The sequence below is a fragment of the Lichtheimia ornata genome (genome assembly GCF_029851405.1).
Source record: "Lichtheimia ornata isolate CBS 291.66 chromosome Unknown scaffold00001, whole genome shotgun sequence".
Classification (NCBI taxonomy): domain Eukaryota; kingdom Fungi; phylum Mucoromycota; class Mucoromycetes; order Mucorales; family Lichtheimiaceae; genus Lichtheimia; species Lichtheimia ornata.
In genome coordinates this window covers 782,204-805,496 of record NW_026695321.1, presented here as the reverse complement: position 1 = coordinate 805,496, position 23,293 = coordinate 782,204, and the positions used below count along the sequence as shown (strand labels likewise).

Below are 23,293 nucleotides of genomic sequence, written 5' to 3'. Positions count from 1 at the left end.
TATGCATTATCATGTATTGCAAGCTAACATCCACTTCCTCTCAATCCCAACTTTTATCCATTGTATGACAGTGGAATGATGCTCCTGCTCCAGACATTCATTCCATGATCCAAAATAATCGTCTTGATTCGAGAGGATTTGACTGAGCAACGCTCGAACAGAGTACATCAGTGGACATAAGTAGTGCATAGCTCAAATTGAACGAAGACGTTGTTCGAGGATGTTTGTATGAGTGTACGATTGAGAAAGAAAAGTGGATAACACTTTCGTCGAAAAGTAAAACACACAAGGATAAATGGACTTGGGGATGGGGATGATATGATGTACACATGACAACTTTATTGGATAATCTCTTTGTTCTTTTGGGAAGCGTATGCTAATATGGAAGTGGACAGGAAGCGAAGGCAGCTGATAATGTTTCTACACTAATTCATGCCACCTCCTTATTTGACAACAATCCAACAAACAATGGGCAAGTGTACATTGTATGATACAAAGCACCCAATCCTCACAATGATACGTGGTCTTTTTGTTTCATGATCTTTTATTCTTCTCTTCGATTTGACGTTCTAGTTCCTCGACTTGTGCTGTCACCTCAGCTAATTCTCCTCTAAGCTGTTCTAGTTTGTTGTCATTCTCTTCGCACTGCTCGAGCCAATCTTGTGCTTTGGTAACCTTATCAGCCAACTTTGCATTCTCTTCCTCGACCTTCTTTTCTTGTTCCAATAAATCCCTGATGCGTTTAGCTTTGTCGATCTGCGCATTGAGTCGATCGAGATCCTCGCTTCGTTCTTTTAAGGACTTGTCTAATCGCTTTTGTTTTTGTGTCTCCAAGTCAAGTTCATCGTTGAGATTGGCGATTTCGTGAGAGATCAGATCCAGCTGGTCTTGGTGATTTGACATGTGAGTGAAAGAGATAAAAGAGAGGAGGAGAAGATAATACACGCAAAAGAGAAAAAGAGAGAGAGAGATACAATTCAAAGGCAGTGGATGTTACACGCGCATGCTTTATTTGTTACCGCCTACAACTGACATGAGCTTGCCAAAGAGTGCTTTTGCACCACTACCACTACTACCACCTGCAGCAGCTTGAGCTGGGGCATTACCACCGCCACCCATATTGCCTACAAGGCCCATCAATGTACTAAATCCAGGGCTTGAGCTACCCATCTTTTGTGTCATAAAGAACTTGAGGGCCCATTGAACAGCTGTCTTGAGAATATCACTTTGTCCTGCACCAGAATTGTTGTTCATGAATAATTTCATGCCTTCACTCATGGCCAATCCAGCAAGTTGCTCTGTACTTCCACCACTCTTCTTCTCGTCTCCACCAGCAAACATCTTGAATGCTTGTAACGCTGCTGCAGAACCAAGATCTTGTGCAGATGATGACTTTTGATTCTGTCCATAAATCATATCATGTGCCTTGGCTGCAAAGTTGATGTCTTGTTCGCCTGCTGCTTCTTTTGGTTGGCCACCACCGCCCATCACACTCGACATGACATCCGAAAAGATCCCCTTGTCCTCTGATAGATATATAAATGCGTTGTTACGACGTGATGAATGCGTGTTGTGGCTGGTATCATCATCATAACTTACCATTACTACCACCAAGCTTTTGGGTGGCAATATCAGCAGCATGGCTGACATCCGTACTCTCTATTTGATCCCAAAATTAATATCCTTATTCGACCATGTCAATGATGTTGTACTTGCTTAAAAGGTTGGCTGCTTGTTCAAATAGCATAATGTGCGCTGTAGTACAATAAAATGGAGAAACAATGCAAATTTGGTGATCTGTGTATCGAAGATCAAACATCCCGCCGTATAAATACTCAAACAAAACCCCTGTTTGGTGCGTGCATAATGACATAAAGAGCCTGATTTGCATAATGGTACAGATCAAACATGAAAACGTCTTTTAATTTCATCCAAAATGAAAGCCTTCCTATGGCTGCAGAGCTCATCCAGCTTTTCATAAATAGGATCAGAGTAACGTGGTTCAATACGCATGCCTTGTGCTGTCACTGTAATTACATCACCTACAACATCATCATAGCCATGAGTTTCTTTTTTCAATGGCATGTTGTTGACACCTTTGCTTGCTTTCATGCCTTACCGTTGAGTGTCTCATCTTCAATGACATGCATGTACGCACTCACACATCGCGACATGGGCACCATCCCTAATGCTGTAGCAACGTCCTTGGATGGTCCACTGACCATGGGTGTATCTAGCATACCATATGCATGTTGTCAGGTGAAAAACAGTATGCGATATAGATATCCTCACAACACCGATGCATACCAACGAAATGGGGAGCCACTGCATTAACTCGGATATTGGTTGAGCGAAATAAGGTACCATAGCTTTTCGCTAATCCTAAGATCTACAATAGCAAATGAGTATACGAGCTTGGATACGCACACTATAAAATGAAAACATACACCATGCTTGGATGCAGCATACAAGGGTGCTAAGGGTGCACCACAAAATCCATAGATGGAAGATGTATGAATCACAAGACCGGGTTTGTCATTCTTGATGAAATGTTGCACGGCTGTGCGTGTAGCCTTGGCAGCAGCTGCAAGATTGACTTCAAGGGTGCGATAACTACCTAAAAATGCATCATGACAACATGAGCTATTAGTGTCAATAACACCCTTGTTGATATGACCTACCATCTTGTTCGGCATCATTGAGTAGATCAGACGACTCGAGGATCCCTGCAACAATGATAACAATATCAACAGTCTTCCCGAATTGCTTGGCAGCAACGTCATACAAGGCTTCTTGTAATGACCAGTCAGTGACATCGCACATGTGAAACACGGCCCTGGTGGATCCAGCTTGTTTGTTAATGCAATCTTGCAGTGCACATCCCTTTTCTTTGTTGGTGCCCAAAAATATGACACATGCTCTAAAAAGTGAGGAGGTGGGGATCAGCCAACAACAGCAAGGAGGTGTATTATGCGCAGTAGCATCAACAACAACAACCCTTAAAAGGGGGTGATGGATACGTGGTTGGCATGCTCTCGCTCATTTTTCATTGTCTAATCGTACCCGAGTGATGTAAACTTTGATGTAAGCTCTTTCCCGATACCTACAATGATCAAAATGAGCTTGTTGTTTGTTCTCGAAATAGTGTATCTTTTTTACCTGAAGTGCCTCCATAGACCGCTACGACTTTGTCATGTAATGGATGCAGCATAATGATGTGATGGTGCGTAATGTCAATCTTTGAGGGGGTTGCGCGTGTTGGTTGTATATGAAATTGAAGCAAAAGATGATAGATGCTTGTCAATGAAAAGAAGAGAGAAAAATCAGGGCACGATCTCTTTCATCGCCCACGATGTTTTAATCCAAAGAGCTAGGAAACAAGGTTTTTAGGGAACGGTGTAAAAGCTCGGCTTTTTCCCTTTTTGGTGCGAAAAGAGGGGTGACACATTGTACAGCACGCGGGCTCTACATGAGGGATGTTCTTATTATCCGGTTCCCGCTCTTTACGTATCCTTTCCCTTGTACGATGAACTTGTTTTACAACCTGCATATACATGACCCCATGGGTACCAGCATTTTCTTTGATTAACGTTGCACAATGTACATTCATGTTATGAAAATGAGAAGGGTGCAGCTAATTTGATGCGTGCGGCGTGCTTTAAGAATTACATGATGACAAGGCGGGCTTGCATAAAATCTGCAGGTTGTATGTAAAGCATGCAGCACCCTGATCTTTATTTCATACTTTTTCGCTCACTTGTATACGTACACGTCCGTTGCGATGGGGTATCTTTTGCGCAAGATAATTGTAACGTCGTCTTGGTTACTACTTTTTTATTCGCAACATTACCAATGACTTGGTAACAGTGTACGTCGCTTATTACATGATTGCCACAATAGATGTAATAAACGCATTGCTTGGATGCTTATTAGCCGTTGAGGATGTAACTGCTTGCGCGAATTAACGTTTAGAGCGAATGGAGGCTACCATAAACGGATGAACATGCGAACTTCCCAACATGTTAAAGATGCCTTCAAGACCAGCCATTTCCACTTGCCTAATGAAATCATCTTGTAATGTGGGATTGTAGGTGGCTGATTACCTGACACGGATGAGCTAGATGAGTCATTTAGTTCCATGTTTAGTACAATGGAGAGCCAATCAAGGGGAAGTGTTGGTCTTTGTGGTTCATTGTGAAAGGATGATCTGGTGACGAGTACACCATTGTTGAGCTGTATCAAACATGGATTCGACAACATTTGTCCTCATTGTTATCCATATGGTATATAAAGAGGTCGACTTTGTAATAAGGGAAATGATGAAAAAAAATCTCATGGCGACGCGTACAATGGTTGACGAGCAATCACTTGCGACTTTGGAAGCCGTCGTTAGGATCGTCCAAGAACGATTTATCGAAAGCCAAATCGATAAACTCGAAGTTGTGCCAGATTTGCTATCGAAGATTGTCTCGGAAAACAACATCGATCGTCTTTTGCAGCTAGCGCACGATTCAGTATCAATGACCGATAACGTCATGGCATCCACGCTACAGGCGTGTCTCTCGACACAAAAAGATCAAGCCATACCTAACACCACAACCTTCTACATCCGGTCCATCAATTTGACTTGTGGTCAAATGAAGATAATCCTCGATATGTATCACCATCGATACCACGATCCAATCTTTGTGCATGATCTCATGAAGCATACTGCATACAAGTCCAACGACGATCCTGTGGCCTTGCGTTACATCGGGTGCACATCTAAGCAAACACCGTATGCTAGCCACCTTGTTGATCTTTCCGCCAGCAATTTGGGTGTTAGTCGTTATGTCAACATGATTGCGTTACTTGAGGAGCTCTTTGGTGGCAATGTTCAAGTCAACGCTTATGCTATACCTTTGCTTCAGCTACGGGGTGAACAAGGAGATCCATCGCTGCCACTTATTGATGTCACAGAGCAATTTCTGATCCATTTATTTGGCCGCAAATTTCTTCTCAATGTACTACCCGGTGGACACTTTTACTCCTATGTGCCAGAACAGCATGATCAAAGATGTATCCAATTCGTTACGACCATGATACATGTCAATCAATTTTTGGCCGGTGCCGATGTCTTTGGAAATCATCATCACGATCAAGGAGCAGTGTACAACATTTACCAAGAATCTCGTGCACAATTAGGTGTATCGGACCCCAACCTTGCGAGCATGCTACCTGATCCCTATCTCCAACATGTGACATTGCAAGCTGCACCTCATACGAGCTGTATTGGTGGATACACTCCCATGGCAATCTTTGGCAAGGAGATGGGTATGGAAGACGCACATGTACGACGTGGATTCTTTCAAGGCTGTCGTGCTGGCGCCATTTCTCAAATGATGATTCAACATGTTTTGGGCAACCAGAACCTCAAGCAGGATACCATCAGCTTTGTCGACTTGTGGATGCTAATGGCCAATGCACCCCAATTGGATCATGCTATTGCTACCACTTCAAAAGTGCTACGTCAAATTCGATGTCTTACTATGGTTACCATGGGATACCTCCCAGCTGCTATTGTACGCTCAAGGTTTTATGGAAGGTAATACATCAATCATGATTATGCAAAAAGGCATTATTGCAACTTTATTTCTCATATATGAATCATATTATAGACAATCTTTGACGGAGGAAGTATATGCAACGGTGATAGGAGAGCCAGCGATCGTTTGGATTGGTGATCTTACTAAGGACGCTTCGATTGAGGAGGAAGAGGAACAACAACAAGCAAATGACGACCGATTTTGGGGAGTGGCTATTCCGCATCTTGATCCTGCATCTTTGGCTTTTGGTTCACGTGATCCACGCGTGTTGCGTCTGGTGTTTCTCTGTTGGGTTCGCTCCTTGCTATTACTCGAATGTTGTCTCGTCGCACTACAAACGACACGCACCAATGATCCCGATGGACCCGGCACATTGGCATTTGCAAGGAACTTGACCGTCATGCTGGAACAAAGCGAAGAGCGATCCGATCTTGGTGAAAGGATAAAGGAAGCAAGAGCTGCTGTTTGTGACATGCGAGGAGCCGATTCACTTGGTATGTAACGCATTCCCTCTGTGTATTTTCACCCTTGATTAATTATCATGTGGATATAGGTCTTAGTGAAAGGACTCTATTTCGAAGCGAGACGTTGCGTGATGATGAGGTCTGTGAGATCTTACCACACCACGTTACTCGGCCTGGTCAAATTGGGATCACAAGTCATGTTGAACGCTATGGTGTCACTGTGAGCGAGCCGCATTCACTTGAGCGACAGCAGCAATATCTCACTATCATGCGATACGACGATGCCATGTTTCATGAATGTCCTTCCTATTTCAACTCCCCTGAGGATTGGCGCCAATGGTTTCTGGATCTCAATCGAGGCACCAATATCCTGTCAGCGCTTATCCACCGCATCCAAATGGAAACGGGTTCATGCCTTGGCAACATCAATGAGGAAAAGTACCAGTATCTCAAGACCGAATGCAAGGCACCCTTTGGCTTTGATGAGAGGAATGATACCTGGATGCTGTGTCCTGATTTGGTGTCACAAGCACGTCGCGAGAGGTTATCCATGATCTGGCAAGGACCTATGCAAGCACGCAACAAGGCAAAGCTTTTGGATTTCCTCCGCCAACAAAGGAGTAAGAAAGCCGTCGAGTACTTCGTATCGTGTCCCATTTATGTCCAGAGCAATGGAAGGGCGCAGTTGCGTGTCGTTGTGAATGGCACACAGTATCACGAGAAAGATGGTTTATGGATTGGCAAAGAATATGAAGGTGAACGCATTCTCGATTATGATCCGGATGTGGAAAGCAATGGATTGGTAAGTTTGTGTTTGAGTATAACAGGAACCATATGACTCATCCAATGCATCAATACAGGTTGTCAAGGATTTGAATAGCAATCCTCTTCGTATCATTCCCGACACATGGTTAATGGTTCATGCACCCAATACGTATTTCCAAACTTACGTCAAGACCATGGTATTCAAGAACAAGAGCTTACGTCCCGAAGTCGTCGAACATTGTAGGCGGGGTGAGCCACTCTCATACACCAGCATGATACTCGCCTTTTTGGAGGTGTATTGTTCGGATCGTGATGTGAAAGTATGCGTCTCGAATGAACCAATCCCAGGGATTCCCAGACTTGCAACTCTTATGCAGCATGTATTGACGCAATATGGATACCCGCTTGAGGTGGAGATTTGGAAAGAGCTCTTAAACAAAGGATACCATGGTTTATCGTAAGTACTCTTATTATGGGTGGTGGTGATCATCGTCATATGACTAACATTTTGTCTCATAGCGATATCAAAAAGTATTTCAAAAAGGTGCACAAGATCATTCCTCAAGGAAACATTTGGACGATACCCAAGTACGAGCCATCCTTATTCGAACAAGCACTACGTGGATACGTGAAACGCAAGCGATGTATGCTGGAGGAGGATGATACGAATGGCTTAAGAGACAACGAGGCGGAGATGGCTCCTGCTTTGAAGAAACGCTCCTGTGGCAACAAACCTGATACAAGACCGTTTTGGTACTGGTGGTGTCTCTTTCATAACAACACCAACGGGGACAAGGTTATAGTCGACTTTGACGATCACTCTTATGGTTTCTGGGACGAGTTTCAAAAGGTGGCCATGGGTAATGATGACGATGATATCAAGCAATTTCTGGGTATACGCGACTCCAAGGATTATCACTCTCTGAATTCGATTGCCAACTTGTATGGGTGGACGGTATCCACGAATGCTGAAGATGGCACCTTTCTATACACTGCACCACCCTGTTTCCCACCCGAAGAACCACTCAATGAGATGTAGATTATAGCTTGTGCATTGAATAAGAATAAAAACGAATTCATTTATTGCTTAGTAGCTTCTAAATATATCAACCACGTTTGACAATGGGTATGTATCTTCTCGTAAATGTATTGTGGATAGAATAAAAGTGATTTGACTTGAGTCTCCAGCCATGGCTGTAAAGCACCTTTCGCCAATTCTATATCGAAGCCAGCAACATGACAGCTATAGTTTACTCCACATGATATCAATTTGAGCTCCCCATTTACGATTCCAGTAGTAGTATTGTAACCAAAGACGGTAAAAGGAGCATGATGGTTGATGGGTCAGACATAGACCTGCCATGATGACATTGCATTCATCAAGGCACGAGGGGTGGTTATCTACAGGAGACAAAAAGCAATATCGCATCTTGCCATCATCCTTAACTTGACGAATCCGATACCAGAAGATGTGTGGTATTACTATAACTTTTTTATTGGAAGTCTACTTGACAGCTATGGAGTTGTGTCGTGTTGCGGAGGATCAAAGCCGAAAACGAATAGCGTGCATTACCAGCTCACTCGTTCTTGAATCTCTTTACACAAAATGTCAAATATCCGCGTGGTAAGCCGACCCCTGATAAAGCATCCATTCCCTGAGTTGACACCATGCTGGTAACTTGTAGTTAAGCCAACAATCCGAGCAAGAAGCCGATGTCGAGGTGTCGTGGGCTGATCAGCAACGCATCAACGAATTCAGCAAGTTAAACGCCAAGATTGATGACTTGGAAGAAAGATATGAAAAGCTCAAGGTAAGCACTGCAATGCCGGGTCAATGGAAGGTATCCAACTCACGTGTATATGGGGGCATTAGCAAGAGAAGGAATACTTGGATGATGTCTCGATGGAACTGGAACTAGCCGATGAGGATGAGCCTATTCGACACAAGATTGGCGACGCGTTTGTGCATATCCCAGTATCCGAAGCATTGGACCGTGTGGCTAAGGAAAACGAACAACTTGATCTCAAGCTTGAAGCTGTCAAGAGCGAGATGGATTCAGTACAAAGTAAAATGTCAGATCTCAAAAAGGACCTCTATGCAAAGTTTGGCAGCTCAATCAATCTCGAAAAGGATTAAACAATATATCATCATTCCATATGCATTGCTTTTATCCCTCTCCCTCTGTGTGTGTTTTTATGATCCCAACATGTTGTATTATATTAAACAGTAGCTGTAGTAAGCTCATTCAACTGCTTGACATCGTTAAATACACTAGTGATACTCTCATCCACTTGGTTGGTAAACACCACGCTCTCGAGTGTTACTAGGAAACCACCGCTCTCCTTGTAGTACTATACACACATAAGATGTGAGACACTTTTCTCTTCTCTTATCCTCTTTTCCCTACCTTTCGCATGCTTTCCCGGTACCAGCCAAAGATCCATCGATAATTCCATGTCAATTGTGTATCACGTTCGTGTGGGGGGAAGGGAGCCAATGCGTCTTGCAAGGTTTGTACAAATCGCTGATAAGCTGCCATGAAAACTTCCTTTTGTTCTCGGCAAACAGTGTTCAAGGAATTCTCAATAATGCGCAAAGTATCCAATTCTTGTTGTGCTTCAGCTTGTGCCACTAAAAAACACCACCCGTCAATTGCTTTTGTAAAAGGGGGAGGAGTGATGATACTTACTTTCATTTGATTCTTCTTGGGCACGCTTTGCTTCATTTTCCTTGTGGGTCTTTTCTGCATCCTCCAACTTGACTCGTACTTGTCCCACACGAGCCACGACCTTGCTCATTGTGTTTTGTAGAATCTCCCATGCATAGAAACGGTAAGCGCTATCAGCTTGTTGTGTTTCAAACACCCACGTGATGATGCTGGCAGGATCAATGACACGGTAGTTAAGTAGCTTGTCCAAGATAATGCCTAGGAACTATACGTTCCTCCAAATGAGCATATGATCGTAAAAGTAAGCCTGCCTACTTACCTGTGTATTATCCTTCCAGAATGCAGCTGCAATTTGTACAGTGCGAAGACGTGCCTCAGGAGACGAATTGACGTATCTCAAGACTTCAAGATATCTAAAAGAGAGGTTAACATCAATATCGCATGCTACATAATCCCAATGTTGAACAAACCTTTCAACCACATTCAGCACGTGTGAGAAACTCTTGCTACCCACAAAGAGCATGCATTGTGTAAATAATTCTTGCATGAATCGTTCTTGTTCTTGGGCATCGGTGCTATGCTGCTCCTTGATACGATCCAATAAAGCCTGTACATCATCTGTGGATTTCTTGGCTCGAAGTGTGCTAATGACCTCCCTGGCAGCTTCATGCTGTGGATGCTCTGCGCTTTGGTAGGCAAAGCTGGGTGCTGGTGCAGTTGGGGGAACCAATCCATGCAAGTTTTCTGGAATGATGCTCTTGATGCGTTCATAATAGCTGAGATGGATCAACTTTCCAATCGTCTCGCGAATAAAGCAAACTTGAGGATGGCTTGGTTCTAATGAAAGAACGCTATCCCTAATGAAGAATACAATAATGAGCAACAATAAAGTAAGCAGAACGGTCGCTCTTGTTTGTTTACCATGAAGCCCAATCCCACTGGAAACCGAAATTGCTCAAGTGATGTGCAAACCAGCAAGAAAGTCGATAGACGCATTCTGTATCCATATCTGCCAATCGATCAAACATGATTTTGACTGCCCTTCCAAGAGCTAACGGGAAAGTGCTGGTCTCTGTGCGGCAAAGCTCGGCCATAATGCAGGTGTAATACACTTGAGGATAGGGTGATGAGGGAAGCTTGAGCATTTGTGACATGATCACCTACATATATACGCATAAATGAATCAGTCATGCCATCGCGTCATCATACCAATGGTTGTCAATCTTACCTCAAGGAGTATATCAGCCAAACACCATCCCTGTGCATCCTCATCCATGTTCTCGTCTCCATCACGATCACGCTCGTTGCTGTGTGTAGATCGGAAATGACCAGGTTCAAAGCTGTTACCAACAGCGAGCAAGTACTTGCCACACTCCTTGCGATTGGGTTCAAAGATACGTAGAATATCGGAGATCACGTCATTGAGCACAAAGTATTCGAGACCATTGTGATCTGGCACATTGGGAAGTGACTAATACACCATGTCAGAAATGTACGTATACGTTTATATATACGCGCATACCCATCCAATGTACTTACCACACCAGCATCATCCACGTGGATCTTGAAAGGCTTTTCGGGGCTAATGTATTCACTTAAATCTGTGTGCTCAGGTAGCTCGACTCGAGGTATATCATGCTACAATATGATCCAATGAGTACCTTGCAAATTGCTCTTACAAATCATTTACGTACCTGGACTGCCGAACTAAATTCGCTTTCAAACCAATTGTAGAGTCTTGGGATAAATGCAAACTAGCATTACGTGTAAGTATCAATAGTGTACCACGCATAAAAGTTTACTCACCTCCCATTCTTTGCTACGAAGCTGCTTAATGAGTTCCCAAAGATGTGCGAGAGCCTATATAGATCATACAATAAGAATTAAGAGCGATAATATCAGTAACAATGATCACTTACATCCTGTGTGCTGTCGACAATGCCCGATCTGTAGCACTTCAAGATATCCAGTGAAGGAAGGGCGGGTCGTCGGTTCATGTAGTCTTCAATGCGTTGCAAAATGTCATCGAAATTGGAAATGGTTTGCTCCGAAAGCTGCTTTGCACTCTATAAGACCATTTAGCAATGGATCAAGATACCCGCCATTCCACTTACCCAAGGAAGCGTCGATAAAACAATATACACCATGCAATCCGCACGACGCTATAAAGCATGAGATTGTTAATGGAAGGTACCATTGTCAAGCAAGCATCATACATACTCGATATTCATTAGGCTCGTTCAACACTGACAAGAGATCGTTGATCAATCCGCAGTAAGATGTGGGAGAGATGACGTTGGCATTGACCAATTCACCATAAAATCTCATGATTTGCTTGAGCTTGATCCAATTGGCTTCTGCGACCGTTTGCTTGAGCATATCGTTGATGAGATACATGAGCTTGCTGACGAGATCATGGCTGGATACATTGAGCAATCCAAGGAGTGTACCATACACGGGTGCTTTTGCTGGCAATTCGGTGATGCTATCATATCCCGATCAGTCAAATGTCGCATAATAAAGCCATCCTAAACCTTACCATGCCTTCAAGGTGTCTTGCACAGTGTCAGGATACTTTGCATAGTCGTTATCGAGGATATTCTTCATCTTGTTCAAATTCACTTGAAGCTCTGGTGAAATCTAGTGGATCATACATGTAAGTGGCCAGTCGCCTTGGCAACCACAACCACCACAACCACCACAACCACCACAAGCGACATACTTTGTCACCAATCTTGATAATCAAACCACGCAATCGAACTTCAATGTCTTCCACGTCGTCATCTCTTGCAGGTGATCGGCGTCTTCGGGGACCACGGCGATCGTCTATTTCATAAAAGAGGAATGAGTTCATGGTCAACCACTGTCAGCACATTTGTTCTATTCACCTCGGTAGCGTCCTCCTCCACCAGATCGACCGTAATTGTTGCCTGCATTCGTGTTCGTTGAGTTGCTTGATATCGCATTCACGCGTGACACTTACCGTCTTGTCGCGATCGATAGTAACCTCGTGATTCGTAGCTCATAAAAAAAAGAGGAGAAAGGGAAGTATCCAGCAAATTCGCGTCACCAGCGCATCCAATTAAGTTTCTAAAAACGTCATCCACAGCATAACAAGTAGTAGAATCATCCCCCATCCATCAAGAATGGTTCCTATGCGGTAGTGGAGGCTACCACCTTATTGAATCGACATCCTCTTGTGGGAGAAAAAAGGTGTATGCCTTACCTACCATGCTGCTACTTCTTGTCACTGCTACCGGCAGAGCCACCGCTTAATGGGAACAAGCGTAGTCTCTAACCACATCTGCATGATCCACTTCCATACAATACAAATCCACGTGAAGCATATGCTATGTACACTAATCAAAAATAAAAAGTTCTTTTATCAATACACACGATGATGGCACTAAAGCTACGTGTCAATGCAATTTTTATATGGATACGGCCGTCGGCGATGACGATAGGAATACAAGCATTGCTGTTAGTCAATGGTGTTGCTAACGTGATTACAAGCGTTGAACATTCTATGCACCAGTTACATTCCAATGCCCATGATGTAATGAATCTCGTGATGTAGTTTAAAGTAGTAGGCGCATAGATATTGTGGACAACGATGGCAAGAAGAGGTGTCCCAAACGAAAACAAATAGATGATGATGATTATGATCGAACCTTCTCTCACAAAATGGTTGATAATGATGATAAAAGATGGGATACAAGTGCAACAGATCCATTGTTCCTTTATCCATCCTATCAAGTACTAGGAGCAGTGTTGTTATCGCACGTCGATGCTGGTGATGTAGGAGCTGAGAACCATCGCTCACTACCCTGTTTGGGTGCATGCATGCATGAATGCCGTTATACACCCTACGCTGGAGCTGTGGTGGCCGATAACATTTACGCCAACTTCCACTTTCGAAACGAACGCTCATACAAACATCGGCCAAAAACGTCTTTTTTGGTAGGATTTGAGCACAGTAAGTGATTCGTGTTGTTTAAAAGATGTCATTGTTTGATGATGATGATGGATATTGTCCTCTTGTGTATCTCACAATCTGATTAAGCATGGACAATCAATCACGCCCAGGACTCTTTGTGAAGGCCCACCATCAATTTATCAGCTCATCATCATTCCCAACAAGCAATTCATTATTCATTTCTCATTGTTTGTGATCACATAAATCCCACGCCAACCATCCAAAGATAAATAAGGATGTTGTCGCCCATTTTATTACTCCCACACATCTCTTTCGTCCATCACATCTCTCGTTGATTGCTGACACCTTCAAAGCCCAAGTTGATGTGAGTAGTATGTCATGATGGTTTATCCTCTTTGTGAGCGATCCATGTACTAACATTCGCGGTGATATTTAGCGTTTCATTGTTATCCTCTCACTTTCATTGTCGTTGTTGTCATTATGATATTTGGCTCTTATATTAAGGTAGTATCCAGTCATCCTGCTTCATGAACCCTATACTTACATTCTTTTTTGATTAGCATACCTTCCAAGATGCGTCTACAATCAATTGGCACATTCCTCTAGAACCCATAGGGGGGGTTACAGGGTCCCCAAAAGCTCTAGTGGTCCTTTCACAATGTCAAACTAGAGTCAAGCTCCGCCAGTAAGTATTGAGCTTGAACACAAATAATTACGTCGCATGCTAATTGATGTAATTACAGTGAATCACATCTACGTATACGCACTTTCTGAGCCTACAAGAGGCATCTATGTATTTGATCGTGTATTCTCTTTTGATGTCTTTGCGCCATGTGGCAGGCTCCCCATGTTCATCCCCAAGTTTGTCAAGCATTGTTGGAAACTGAAGGTGTGCATATACAGGCTATCTCTATTGAATCGATTTGATTTGCTAATATCGTTGTTAGAATCTCATGTCGCAAAGTGCGCAAACAATCATAGATTATATCAACAGCGACACCTTGTCAGACTCATCGGACGCCAGCTCAGACTCAAGGGATACCGCATACATCTCACCGAAGAAGCGTCCACAAACTTCGAATAAGAGAACAACGATCAATGGTTTTTTGGGTGAGGACTCTCATCATTTTGGATACATGCCTTGAGTTTTTGGAAAATCCACACCTGACTCGGAGGAAGTTCAAGATTGCGAGGAGTCAACAAGCAATTCCGTTAATGACCACATAAATATCCACACCTACCACCCATATAAACAAGAATGTTGTCGCCCATTTTATTACTCCCACACATCTCTCGTCGATACATTAGCATACAACATTCACATGTCTCAAGCCATATAAAAGAGGAATCATCATTGGAAATCACATAATAGACATCATCCAAATCACACCAATAAATGCTTTTACGCAAGCAATAGATCATGACGCATCAATCACTTTTTGTATGTGTGTGTGTGTGTGTGTGTGTGTGTGTGTGTGTGTGTGTGTGTGTGTGTGTGTGTGTGTGTGCGTGTGTGTGTGTCATTGCCATTAGAAGGCCATAAGTTATCTCTCCAAATTAGCTTTCCTCAAATCATCCATTTCCGCACCATGCCGTTGCCATGGCAAATTACATATTCCTACCCATTCCCGATAAGATTGGATAAGGAATCCCATTTACAACATGTCGTTATCACACAAATTCAGCGTTGGGTCCACGAGATATCGCACAAACGCGCCAGTGATATACTGCCTGGGAGCTTTAATCTTTATACAGATAGAGATGACATGATACAATCTAATGGTGCTCAACGTTCTTGTGGTGCTCTATTGTAGATAATGTTGCAATCAATAAACCATTCATGATCTATATCGATGATATGAACAAAAACTTACTCAAGTGGAAGTGGTAGTCGATGGTGTAGCCAGCGACGAAGACACCGAAAATGAGGTGAAGCAAGGGGGTAACAGAGGCATTGTCGCCATCAATGTAACGAGCCTTGTAACGACCCCAGAGACCAGAGGGCTTGGCAGGCTCAGAAGCACCCTTGGGCAAGTTCTAATGTCGACAATAAAGTACATGAGTCTACTGTTGGTGTGCGCGTATTATCAATGGGCAGTGCTGATTTTGCATACCTTGTAAAAGGCAACGAGTTGAGCAAGTTGTGCGTCCTTGGCACCAGAGCCAGAGACCTTGGTGGCAGCAGCAACGTTGGGAGGAATGAGAGCCTTGGTGGTGTAGGCACGACGAATAACGGTGTTGAACATGTCGTTTACTGGAGAAGGGGAAAAAGTCTTTTGTTTTGCTGACCCCTTCGATAACTTGCCGGCGGGCTCAACAACTCGCTCAGCCAATCACATGCCTTCTTTACTCGGTATCCAATGGCAACCATCAACCGACCCTCTGCTCCCTGCTGTGATAGACGCCCATCACTTATATAAGTCAATAGAGTCATCAAAAGGTATGCTGATCACAGGATGATAAATGAGGTATCCCTTTTGCGAGTTGAATGATAGTAGCAGTAGCTCGATATCTTGCTGTATATTCCCTTTGGGATCATCTATAAAATAAAACGTGTCTCTTGCTTGAAACCACACATGGATGAATGCCCCACTTTCTTGGGAGTATGTCAACAAAAATACCCATCAATACTATCAGGGCTTCCATAAGACATCCTTTCAAATTTGAGGGTCGAGCTTTATTGACGATGAAGCCGTACGACAACAACAGGTCACAGAGACAAAGTAGGATAGTGCTACAGCATGAATGGGTGCAATACGGATGTTGTTACGAGGTATGCACAAAGACCTCATCCATTGATCATCTGCATAGTCCATTTTGGTTTATTACCATGAGACGTATCTATGGTAATATGGCTGGTTGGTGGGCTGGGCGATGGTGAGCCTGAACAATTTGGCTGGGCAACTTGTCCAAAAAGCCGAACGTAAGAATTTTGCTTTTGCTTCCTTGTATTTCTTCTTTTCCCTAGCATAAACCAGCCATGGTATACTATCTTCACCACTCGAGCATGTCAATGAGATATTCATACGACCTTTCTCTGCCCATAGTCATTACCGATTTCAGTCTCGCCTTCAGAATCCAAAGATCTGCTTCGAATGGAGCGTGTTGGCAAGTATCCTACGCGTTGGGAAAGAGTGTGTCATGATGCATAGATAAACTCATGCTTCCTTCCAACAGGTGCGCATTCACACATTCGCGGTCTTGGTCTCGACGATGCCCTCGAACCACGTGCTACATCGCAAGGCATGGTGGGTCAACTCAAAGCACGTAAAGCAGCTGGTGTGATTCTTCGCATGATTGAAGCTGGCAAGATCGCTGGTCGTGCTGTGCTGATCGCTGGTCCTCCTTCCACGGGCAAGACGGCTATTGCTATGGGTATGTTTTGCGCTTGTCATTGTCATAGAATATATTATTAACAATGGATCTATCATCCTTATGCATATAGGCATGGCTCAAGGTATGACGACAATGAATACGATAACAGCATGGATCAGCCTCACCAATCATTATCACTTTTTTAGGTCTTGGCTCTGATGTCCCATTCACCATGCTTGCAGCATCCGAGATCTTCTCACTGGAAATGTCAAAAACCGAAGCATTGACTCAAGCATTCCGTCGATCGATTGGTGTGCGTATCAAAGAAGAATCTGAAATCATCGAGGGTGAAGTGGTGGAAATCCAAATTGATCGATCATTGACAGGAGTAAGTGGGGTCATTGTCAATCGTGTTATCATTCTTTGTGCTCATTCTGTGACATCGTATTAGGGAGCCAAGACTGGCAAGCTCACTCTCAAGACGACCGATATGGAGACAGTGTATGATTTGGGTAACAAGATGATTGATGCTTTGAACAAAGAAAAGGTCATGGCTGGGTAAGTACTCTCTGGATAAGGAGACATTCATGCAAAGCATACATGGCTCACTATACATCAAATTAGCGATGTCATTGCTATTGACAAGGCTTCTGGACGTATCACAAAGCTTGGACGCTCTTTCACACGTGCACGAGATTATGATGCTATGGGATCTGATGTAAAGAAACAAACAAACAATGATGGAAGGATATTCAGTGGGCTAAGTTTATGTACCATAGACCAAATTTGTCCAATGCCCAGAAGGAGAATTGCAAAAGCGCAAAGAAGTTGTTCACACCGTGTCATTGCACGAGATTGATGTCATCAACAGCAGAACCCAAGGTTTCTTGGCTCTCTTTTCAGGTAGGAGGATCAAAAGGAATGCGAGTGATGATGAACAATGACAACTCAATACAATGAATCATAGGTGACACTGGTGAAATCAAGTCGGAAGTGCGAGATCAAATTAATGCCAAGGTGGCTGAATGGAGAGAAGAAGGAAAGGCAGACATTGTGCCTGGTGTAAGTAAACGTGAACTTTTCACATTGTCGATTTGTGATGCTCATGAGATGATATAGGTATTATTTATTGATGAGGTTCATATGCTCGATATTGAATGTTTCTCTTTCTTGAACCGAGCATTGGAAGATGAAATGTCTCCTGTGGTTGTTATGGCTTCCAACCGTGGCGTTACCAAAATCCGAGGCACCAAGTACAAATCACCACACGGCATCCCTGTTGATCTTTTGGACCGTATGCTTATCATCTCAACACAATCTTATGAAGAAAACGAGATCAAGCAGATCCTTACTATTCGGTAGGTGTTGGTTTAGTATCCATATCTCGTGTCCGATTACTCATCATGCAAATTTAGATGCCAAGAGGAAGATGTGGAAATGACTGATGATGCACGGGATGTGTTGACAAAGATTGGTGTTGAAACCTCGTTGCGTTATGCTATTCATCTCATCACCGCTTCTAATCTTGTTGCAAGGAAGCGAAAGGTATGTATAGGATTTGATCATTGTCAACGTGGAAAGCTCTTATTGACATACTACTACACATAGGCACCTGCTGTTGATATCCAAGATATCAAACGCGTCTATTCACTTTTCCTCGACGAGAAACGATCAGTGCAATATCTCAAGGACTATCAAGACCAGTACATGTTCAACGAGGTGACCGATGGAAGCAGCAGCAGCATGGCTGTAGATACGGCAATGGAAATGTAAAAAAAGGGATAGGAGAATCGATACACTTTTATTTTCAATATAACATCATGGACATTGCAACCCACGACCCAAATGTGATCATGAGAATGGATTGCCATGACATGCTTGTCATTGAAGCATTGGCAGCAGAGGTATTGGAGGAAGAGGCACTAGTGGATGATGCACTCGACTTTTGGGAAGCGGTTTGGATCTTGAGACCTGGGGGAGCGGTTGCGGAGGCACCTTGGGAAGAGGATTGAGCCTGGCTAGCGGATTGCGAGTTCACATTGGCAGCTTCAATTTTGGCGAGCTTACCCACCCCCCATGGAATTTTTTCACCTTAAAAGCATCGTCATCCATGTTTCAGTTTAAAGGGCGCCCACATTATATACAACTTGCACATTTTGCATAATAAACAGTACTTACCACTGGGTTGTTCAGCATGTTCAGGTGTCTCTTGCTTGCCATCCTCACCTACAATTGCGAAACGAGTTGTCCAGGCATTTTCACCATGTTCTACATGAAACGTTTTACGTTTGAGTGTGCAGCAAAAAAAGGTTAATGAGGAGTTTTATGCTTATTTGGTAGTCAGGGCCTTACCATTTGTGAACATCAAAAAGTAGACAGGCGAGTGAGGGCTGACGTCGGGCGCCTTCCACTTGAAGCTGGTGGCACCGTTGGCGGTTGACAGATTCTATCATTCCCGATAAGGATATCAACATGAGACGCATATTTGTTCAGGGTCCAATATGCATACCGAAGCGACATTGGATAAGAACTTCTGATCCATATCATCACCCGTCATCAAGTCTATCAAGTACGTAGATATGCCGTAAATGCACATGGATTGCGTGTGTGTAGCATTATGTTTAATTGATCATTGCCGACAACCGCCTAAACCTCCCCCTTATCAGCTTACCGATCTTAAAGTTTCTCCAGTTCTTTTCCATCAAGGGCTTGGTGCCATCCTCCTCTATCGTCATGCATATCAACTCAGTCATACGATTCTCTCATGGTGCCTGAATAATTCTTCCTCACCCCATATAATATCGTATTCCTTGCCCGCTTGCCATACTGTACCAGGCTCGGGTACGGATGGCGAAAATTCGCATACGGCAACTTGCCACAGGCCAACAATGGACAACAAGGCTAACCAACCGCCAATCATGTTTAGAAGAAAATGAGGTATGAAAGAAGAAGAAAAAAGTATCCGAACATACACACGCTTACTTATTTAACTACATCTGCTGCGTGCCTGCTATGGTATTTTCATTACAACGATCCTCAACATACGAATAGTAACTAGCATTAACATACCTTCCAATCTTCAATTCACCATCTTCTCAATATTCACACACTCGCGCATCATCAAATTCATGGCCCCCCTTTCTAGCGAGCGGAGCAAGTATATGATGATGGATAGCAGCTTGATATGATATCATTGACTTGTCAAATTGCATCGCCGATAGAGGTTCCCGATCCGACTCTTAGCCTATCGTAGCCTACAAAAGCCTTTTACTCCGTCCACTTGATCCGGCATAGATAGTGGCAAAGTAACAAGAAACAAAACAGCGTATGTATTGGAAAAGTATATAAACAGGCGACCTTATTGTCCATTTCAAGACATCAACATCTAAACTTGCTCTTTTTTCCTTGTACAACAAACACATTACACAACATGATTGCCTCTCGCACTGCTTCTTTCTTGGTTGTTCCCGTTACCACTGCTGCTGGTTATGCCACCTATGTTCGCACCACTGCACAACCCACTCCTGCTTACTCTCATATCATGACCCAACAAGGCACCGATTCTCAAGGCCGCAAGGAATGGCACAAGGTGAACAATGGTATTGGTCTCGTCGATGTTGGCCGTAGCGGTGGTGGTCTCTAAACAAGATACACGCAACTTTCCCACATTCAATGCATGATTGTACCACCACACAAACATCCCAAGTCTTATCATGTATAACGCGCACATCATCCTGACATCCTTCTTTTCTCGCATATCAATACCCAAACTCCCCCTTGTTGTTCTTCTTTATTGCTTTCTCTTTGTTCTCGAAAAAAATCACTGGCATGATCTTTCTGTAAAATAAAAACTTTCAAGCTACGCTTGATGCGAGCAAGATTGTAAAACGAAAAATTTTCCTACATTTTGCCTTATGAGGACATTTAGCTTAGGTAACGTCATCCCCGTGACATGAATACGTTGACGATCAAGCTTCAATTGTGTGATAGTGACACATTGATCATACTACGATAAGATGCTTGCTGCTTGTATGTTGTCAAAGAAGTAATCCAGATGAAGCTAAGATGCTTTTTGTTAAATGCAGCTGCTTCATTTTTATAGTCAGCATCAAGCAATGGCCCGTGGGGTTGGGCTTAGTATGCCCGAAGTTTTGGGTCAGGGCGTCATCAGCTTTGTCGTCGTGCCTTACTAGAAAGCAATCTACTATCAACGTTATGCTACTATTTAACGTGAATGGGGGCTTCATTATGGAGAAGCAATAAGCAACCATGCATCTCAGCTACGTTCTTGGCTGATGGTATTCATCAACGATGATAACAAAAACAAGGTAGTAGTAGCAAGCGACCCAGCGTTTTTGTTAAACCCTTGACAAGCAGCACAACTTTTCAAGTGTGATGTGAGCATCTTGCATAGTGGTACTCAATGTCATGTAAGCATTGTTGTGTTTGCCGTTTAGCAGTGATGATGAATGTGCGCGCTCACAATGGTCTCGATCATCCCAAAATTTCTGCAAGTCATGGATTTGGTGCAGGCACCCCGACATGATGGCTCATTAATAAACCCAGACAGCTGATCACGCATCAAATAAGGTAAGTATACAGGCCCTGGCTGAGTGGAAGAAATTGAATGCCTCAAAGAGTAGTGTATATCAATATCATCAAGTTGGCATCTCCCGTGTGAACGACTTGGAATGAACCAGAGTAATGGGACGGGTATCCAAGAACATGTTTAAGGATAAGATCATGTTAGCCGTGCGTCAATTAAAATAGGAGACAGCCTTTCCCCTGCCACACAACAAGTTTTTCCCAAGCAAGGTAACACCATCCATGATCATTTTTGGTTTTCAGATAATCGCGACCAGCGGGCAGCGGCTATCGATTGCTTCTAATCTGGGAAGGGCAGCTACTGAGTATGCTATTTGAGGCCTTCAAGGTTTAAAACGGGATACTTTATAAATGGCAAGTCAAGGAATGGGAGTCACCTTCATACAATGGCATGTACTTAGTAATGAGCAATATGACGTGCATACGCTTAGAATGATGATCGATGGGCACAAAAAGTTAATATGTAGGAAAAACCGAGGATCATGGTGGCACAAAGTATGTGCATCGTGTCTTTTTTCATACAACTTTACTCTGTCAGATACAGGTACAATCTATAATTAAAAAGTGCTTTGATCATCCGTGCACCCTTCCATTCATTATATAGCTGCGTGTAATATAGTCACCATGATCGCACCGATTGGATGGCCGTTACCAAAGACACGTATTGGCATTGTCAATAGGCGCACCAACATCTCACATCCCATTGTTAAACCAGGTGATGCATATCTTGGAAACGTTCTGGAACGTAACAGACGTCGATAGTTTAGCAAGATAGGCTCACTTACACCACTTTGGTGTGTTACAGCCTTATGGGATCAAGTGCTTTGACATATAGCATCATCGCTCCAACCTATGGGGCGGAGGAAAATTCATATTGTGGGTTTGCTAACCATCCGAAAGAAAATCCTCATGCAGTGTGATTTATTGTTATTGAGGAGGAGTACAATAGCCACTCCTTAATAATACAACCATGTTGCATGTTTCAATGACACAGTGATACAACCATAATAAAGAGGTTGTTTGACGGGTAGCTATAAGAGATTATCGTGTTGCCACGATCTTTTTCCAGTTCCCGAGCACGCGGGATAGCCGAGCAAGTATTACCACGAGCATTTCACTTGTTTCCTTCACTTGCTTGTATTGGCTCGTGCAACCGACGTGTATCACGGCTTCAGTCTAATTGAGATTGAATCTGCAGCATTCTTTGCGTAACCCTGCAAGTCCATTACTATCACTTACACTCACACAAAAACTTCACTTTGTAATTGTCCCTAAGTTGTTTCCTCTCCTTGCTGAGCCGAATCACTCCTCTTCATACAAAGATGTCTAAAACGCTCGTGTATGAAGAAAAAAAGATGCCATGGGGTCCTCAATGCCCCTTCATTGATTGGGAGATGAGCGGGACCAGATACACATGCCCACATGGCATTGCGTCGGGTTTCGGGGTAGAAGGAGTCAAAAAAAGATCGTCGCAAAGATCCCAACACAGCACACATCGTCAAAAAGCAAAGCAGAAATGAAAATGCGTATGCGGCAAGAAGATGACTTGTATAGTATAATGTGATTTTCCCTTAGGTAACCGCATGACCAATCCTATCAGCTACAAGGCCCGTTATTTTGCAGGTGCAACGTTGACATTCTTCCCGGGCTTTCCGAGAGCGTGTTGCAACAGGGACTGTAGTATAGTGTTTTGCACTAAGGCACACAAAGGGATGATCTCTTTTGACGCCCGCCATCATTGCTTGGGAGCTCTATGCCAATGCACACGATGATGATGGGGATGCCCTAGCATAGTTCATCTGTGCATTTACATACTACAAGCACAAGCACATACACATACACCTACTCCTTTACTCCTTCTATGGAATTTGATGATGAGAAAGACTTTACCGCCGAAACGGGTACATATTGAAAGTAGCGACTGAATAAACTTTTCTCTCTCAGTTTCTGTGT

General features: G+C 43.3%; 10 protein-coding genes across 10 annotated transcripts; 4 read left to right on the top strand and 6 right to left on the bottom strand.

Annotated features, from left to right (window-relative positions):
• Positions 1-534: 534 nt before the first annotated feature.
• O0I10_000302 (uncharacterized protein) lies at positions 535-903 on the bottom strand (the record flags this gene model as incomplete). The annotated part of the gene is made up of 1 exon (XM_058480413.1): positions 535-903. The coding sequence occupies one exon, from the start codon at positions 901-903 to the stop codon at positions 535-537; it is 369 nt and encodes a 122-aa protein (XP_058348936.1).
• Positions 904-1,008: 105 nt separating this feature from the next.
• Positions 1,009-1,488, bottom strand: O0I10_000301 (uncharacterized protein; the record flags this gene model as incomplete). The annotated part of the gene is made up of 1 exon (XM_058480412.1): positions 1,009-1,488. One exon carries the CDS (start codon positions 1,486-1,488, stop codon positions 1,009-1,011), a length of 480 nt encoding a protein of 159 aa, XP_058348935.1.
• A 414-nt stretch (positions 1,489-1,902) lies between these two features.
• O0I10_000300 (uncharacterized protein) lies at positions 1,903-3,211 on the bottom strand (the record flags this gene model as incomplete). The annotated part of the gene is made up of 7 exons (XM_058480411.1): positions 1,903-2,042; positions 2,120-2,233; positions 2,308-2,389; positions 2,448-2,617; positions 2,682-2,920; positions 3,064-3,103; positions 3,160-3,211. The coding sequence occupies 7 exons, from the start codon at positions 3,209-3,211 to the stop codon at positions 1,903-1,905; spliced, it is 837 nt and encodes a 278-aa protein (XP_058348934.1).
• Positions 3,212-4,316: 1,105 nt separating this feature from the next.
• Positions 4,317-7,853, top strand: O0I10_000299 (uncharacterized protein; the record flags this gene model as incomplete). Its single annotated transcript, XM_058480410.1, has 5 exons — positions 4,317-5,584; positions 5,658-6,079; positions 6,139-6,851; positions 6,910-7,271; positions 7,334-7,853. The coding sequence occupies 5 exons, from the start codon at positions 4,317-4,319 to the stop codon at positions 7,851-7,853; spliced, it is 3,285 nt and encodes a 1,094-aa protein (XP_058348933.1).
• A 567-nt stretch (positions 7,854-8,420) lies between these two features.
• On the top strand, positions 8,421-8,951 carry O0I10_000298 (uncharacterized protein; the record flags this gene model as incomplete). The annotated part of the gene is made up of 3 exons (XM_058480409.1): positions 8,421-8,438; positions 8,500-8,625; positions 8,688-8,951. The coding sequence occupies 3 exons, from the start codon at positions 8,421-8,423 to the stop codon at positions 8,949-8,951; spliced, it is 408 nt and encodes a 135-aa protein (XP_058348932.1).
• Positions 8,952-9,034: 83 nt separating this feature from the next.
• Positions 9,035-12,509, bottom strand: O0I10_000297 (uncharacterized protein; the record flags this gene model as incomplete). The annotated part of the gene is made up of 17 exons (XM_058480408.1): positions 9,035-9,166; positions 9,223-9,446; positions 9,505-9,748; positions 9,803-9,896; positions 9,954-10,340; positions 10,405-10,643; positions 10,712-10,954; positions 11,023-11,121; positions 11,178-11,237; positions 11,290-11,343; positions 11,403-11,549; positions 11,598-11,645; positions 11,704-11,968; positions 12,023-12,123; positions 12,206-12,309; positions 12,372-12,413; positions 12,467-12,509. The coding sequence occupies 17 exons, from the start codon at positions 12,507-12,509 to the stop codon at positions 9,035-9,037; spliced, it is 2,526 nt and encodes an 841-aa protein (XP_058348931.1).
• A 2,687-nt stretch (positions 12,510-15,196) lies between these two features.
• Positions 15,197-15,666, bottom strand: O0I10_000296 (uncharacterized protein; the record flags this gene model as incomplete). Its single annotated transcript, XM_058480407.1, has 3 exons — positions 15,197-15,225; positions 15,295-15,457; positions 15,535-15,666. The coding sequence occupies 3 exons, from the start codon at positions 15,664-15,666 to the stop codon at positions 15,197-15,199; spliced, it is 324 nt and encodes a 107-aa protein (XP_058348930.1).
• A 734-nt stretch (positions 15,667-16,400) lies between these two features.
• On the top strand, positions 16,401-18,508 carry O0I10_000295 (RuvB-like 2; the record flags this gene model as incomplete). The annotated part of the gene is made up of 11 exons (XM_058480406.1): positions 16,401-16,403; positions 16,468-16,528; positions 16,598-16,795; positions 16,942-17,123; positions 17,187-17,293; positions 17,360-17,453; positions 17,515-17,638; positions 17,703-17,797; positions 17,855-18,093; positions 18,151-18,280; positions 18,344-18,508. The coding sequence occupies 11 exons, from the start codon at positions 16,401-16,403 to the stop codon at positions 18,506-18,508; spliced, it is 1,398 nt and encodes a 465-aa protein (XP_058348929.1).
• A 34-nt stretch (positions 18,509-18,542) lies between these two features.
• O0I10_000294 (uncharacterized protein) lies at positions 18,543-19,655 on the bottom strand (the record flags this gene model as incomplete). The annotated part of the gene is made up of 6 exons (XM_058480405.1): positions 18,543-18,826; positions 18,914-19,003; positions 19,088-19,181; positions 19,245-19,297; positions 19,407-19,460; positions 19,526-19,655. The coding sequence occupies 6 exons, from the start codon at positions 19,653-19,655 to the stop codon at positions 18,543-18,545; spliced, it is 705 nt and encodes a 234-aa protein (XP_058348928.1).
• A 510-nt stretch (positions 19,656-20,165) lies between these two features.
• Positions 20,166-20,378, top strand: O0I10_000293 (uncharacterized protein; the record flags this gene model as incomplete). Its single annotated transcript, XM_058480404.1, has 1 exon — positions 20,166-20,378. One exon carries the CDS (start codon positions 20,166-20,168, stop codon positions 20,376-20,378), a length of 213 nt encoding a protein of 70 aa, XP_058348927.1.
• Positions 20,379-23,293: the final 2,915 nt, after the last annotated feature.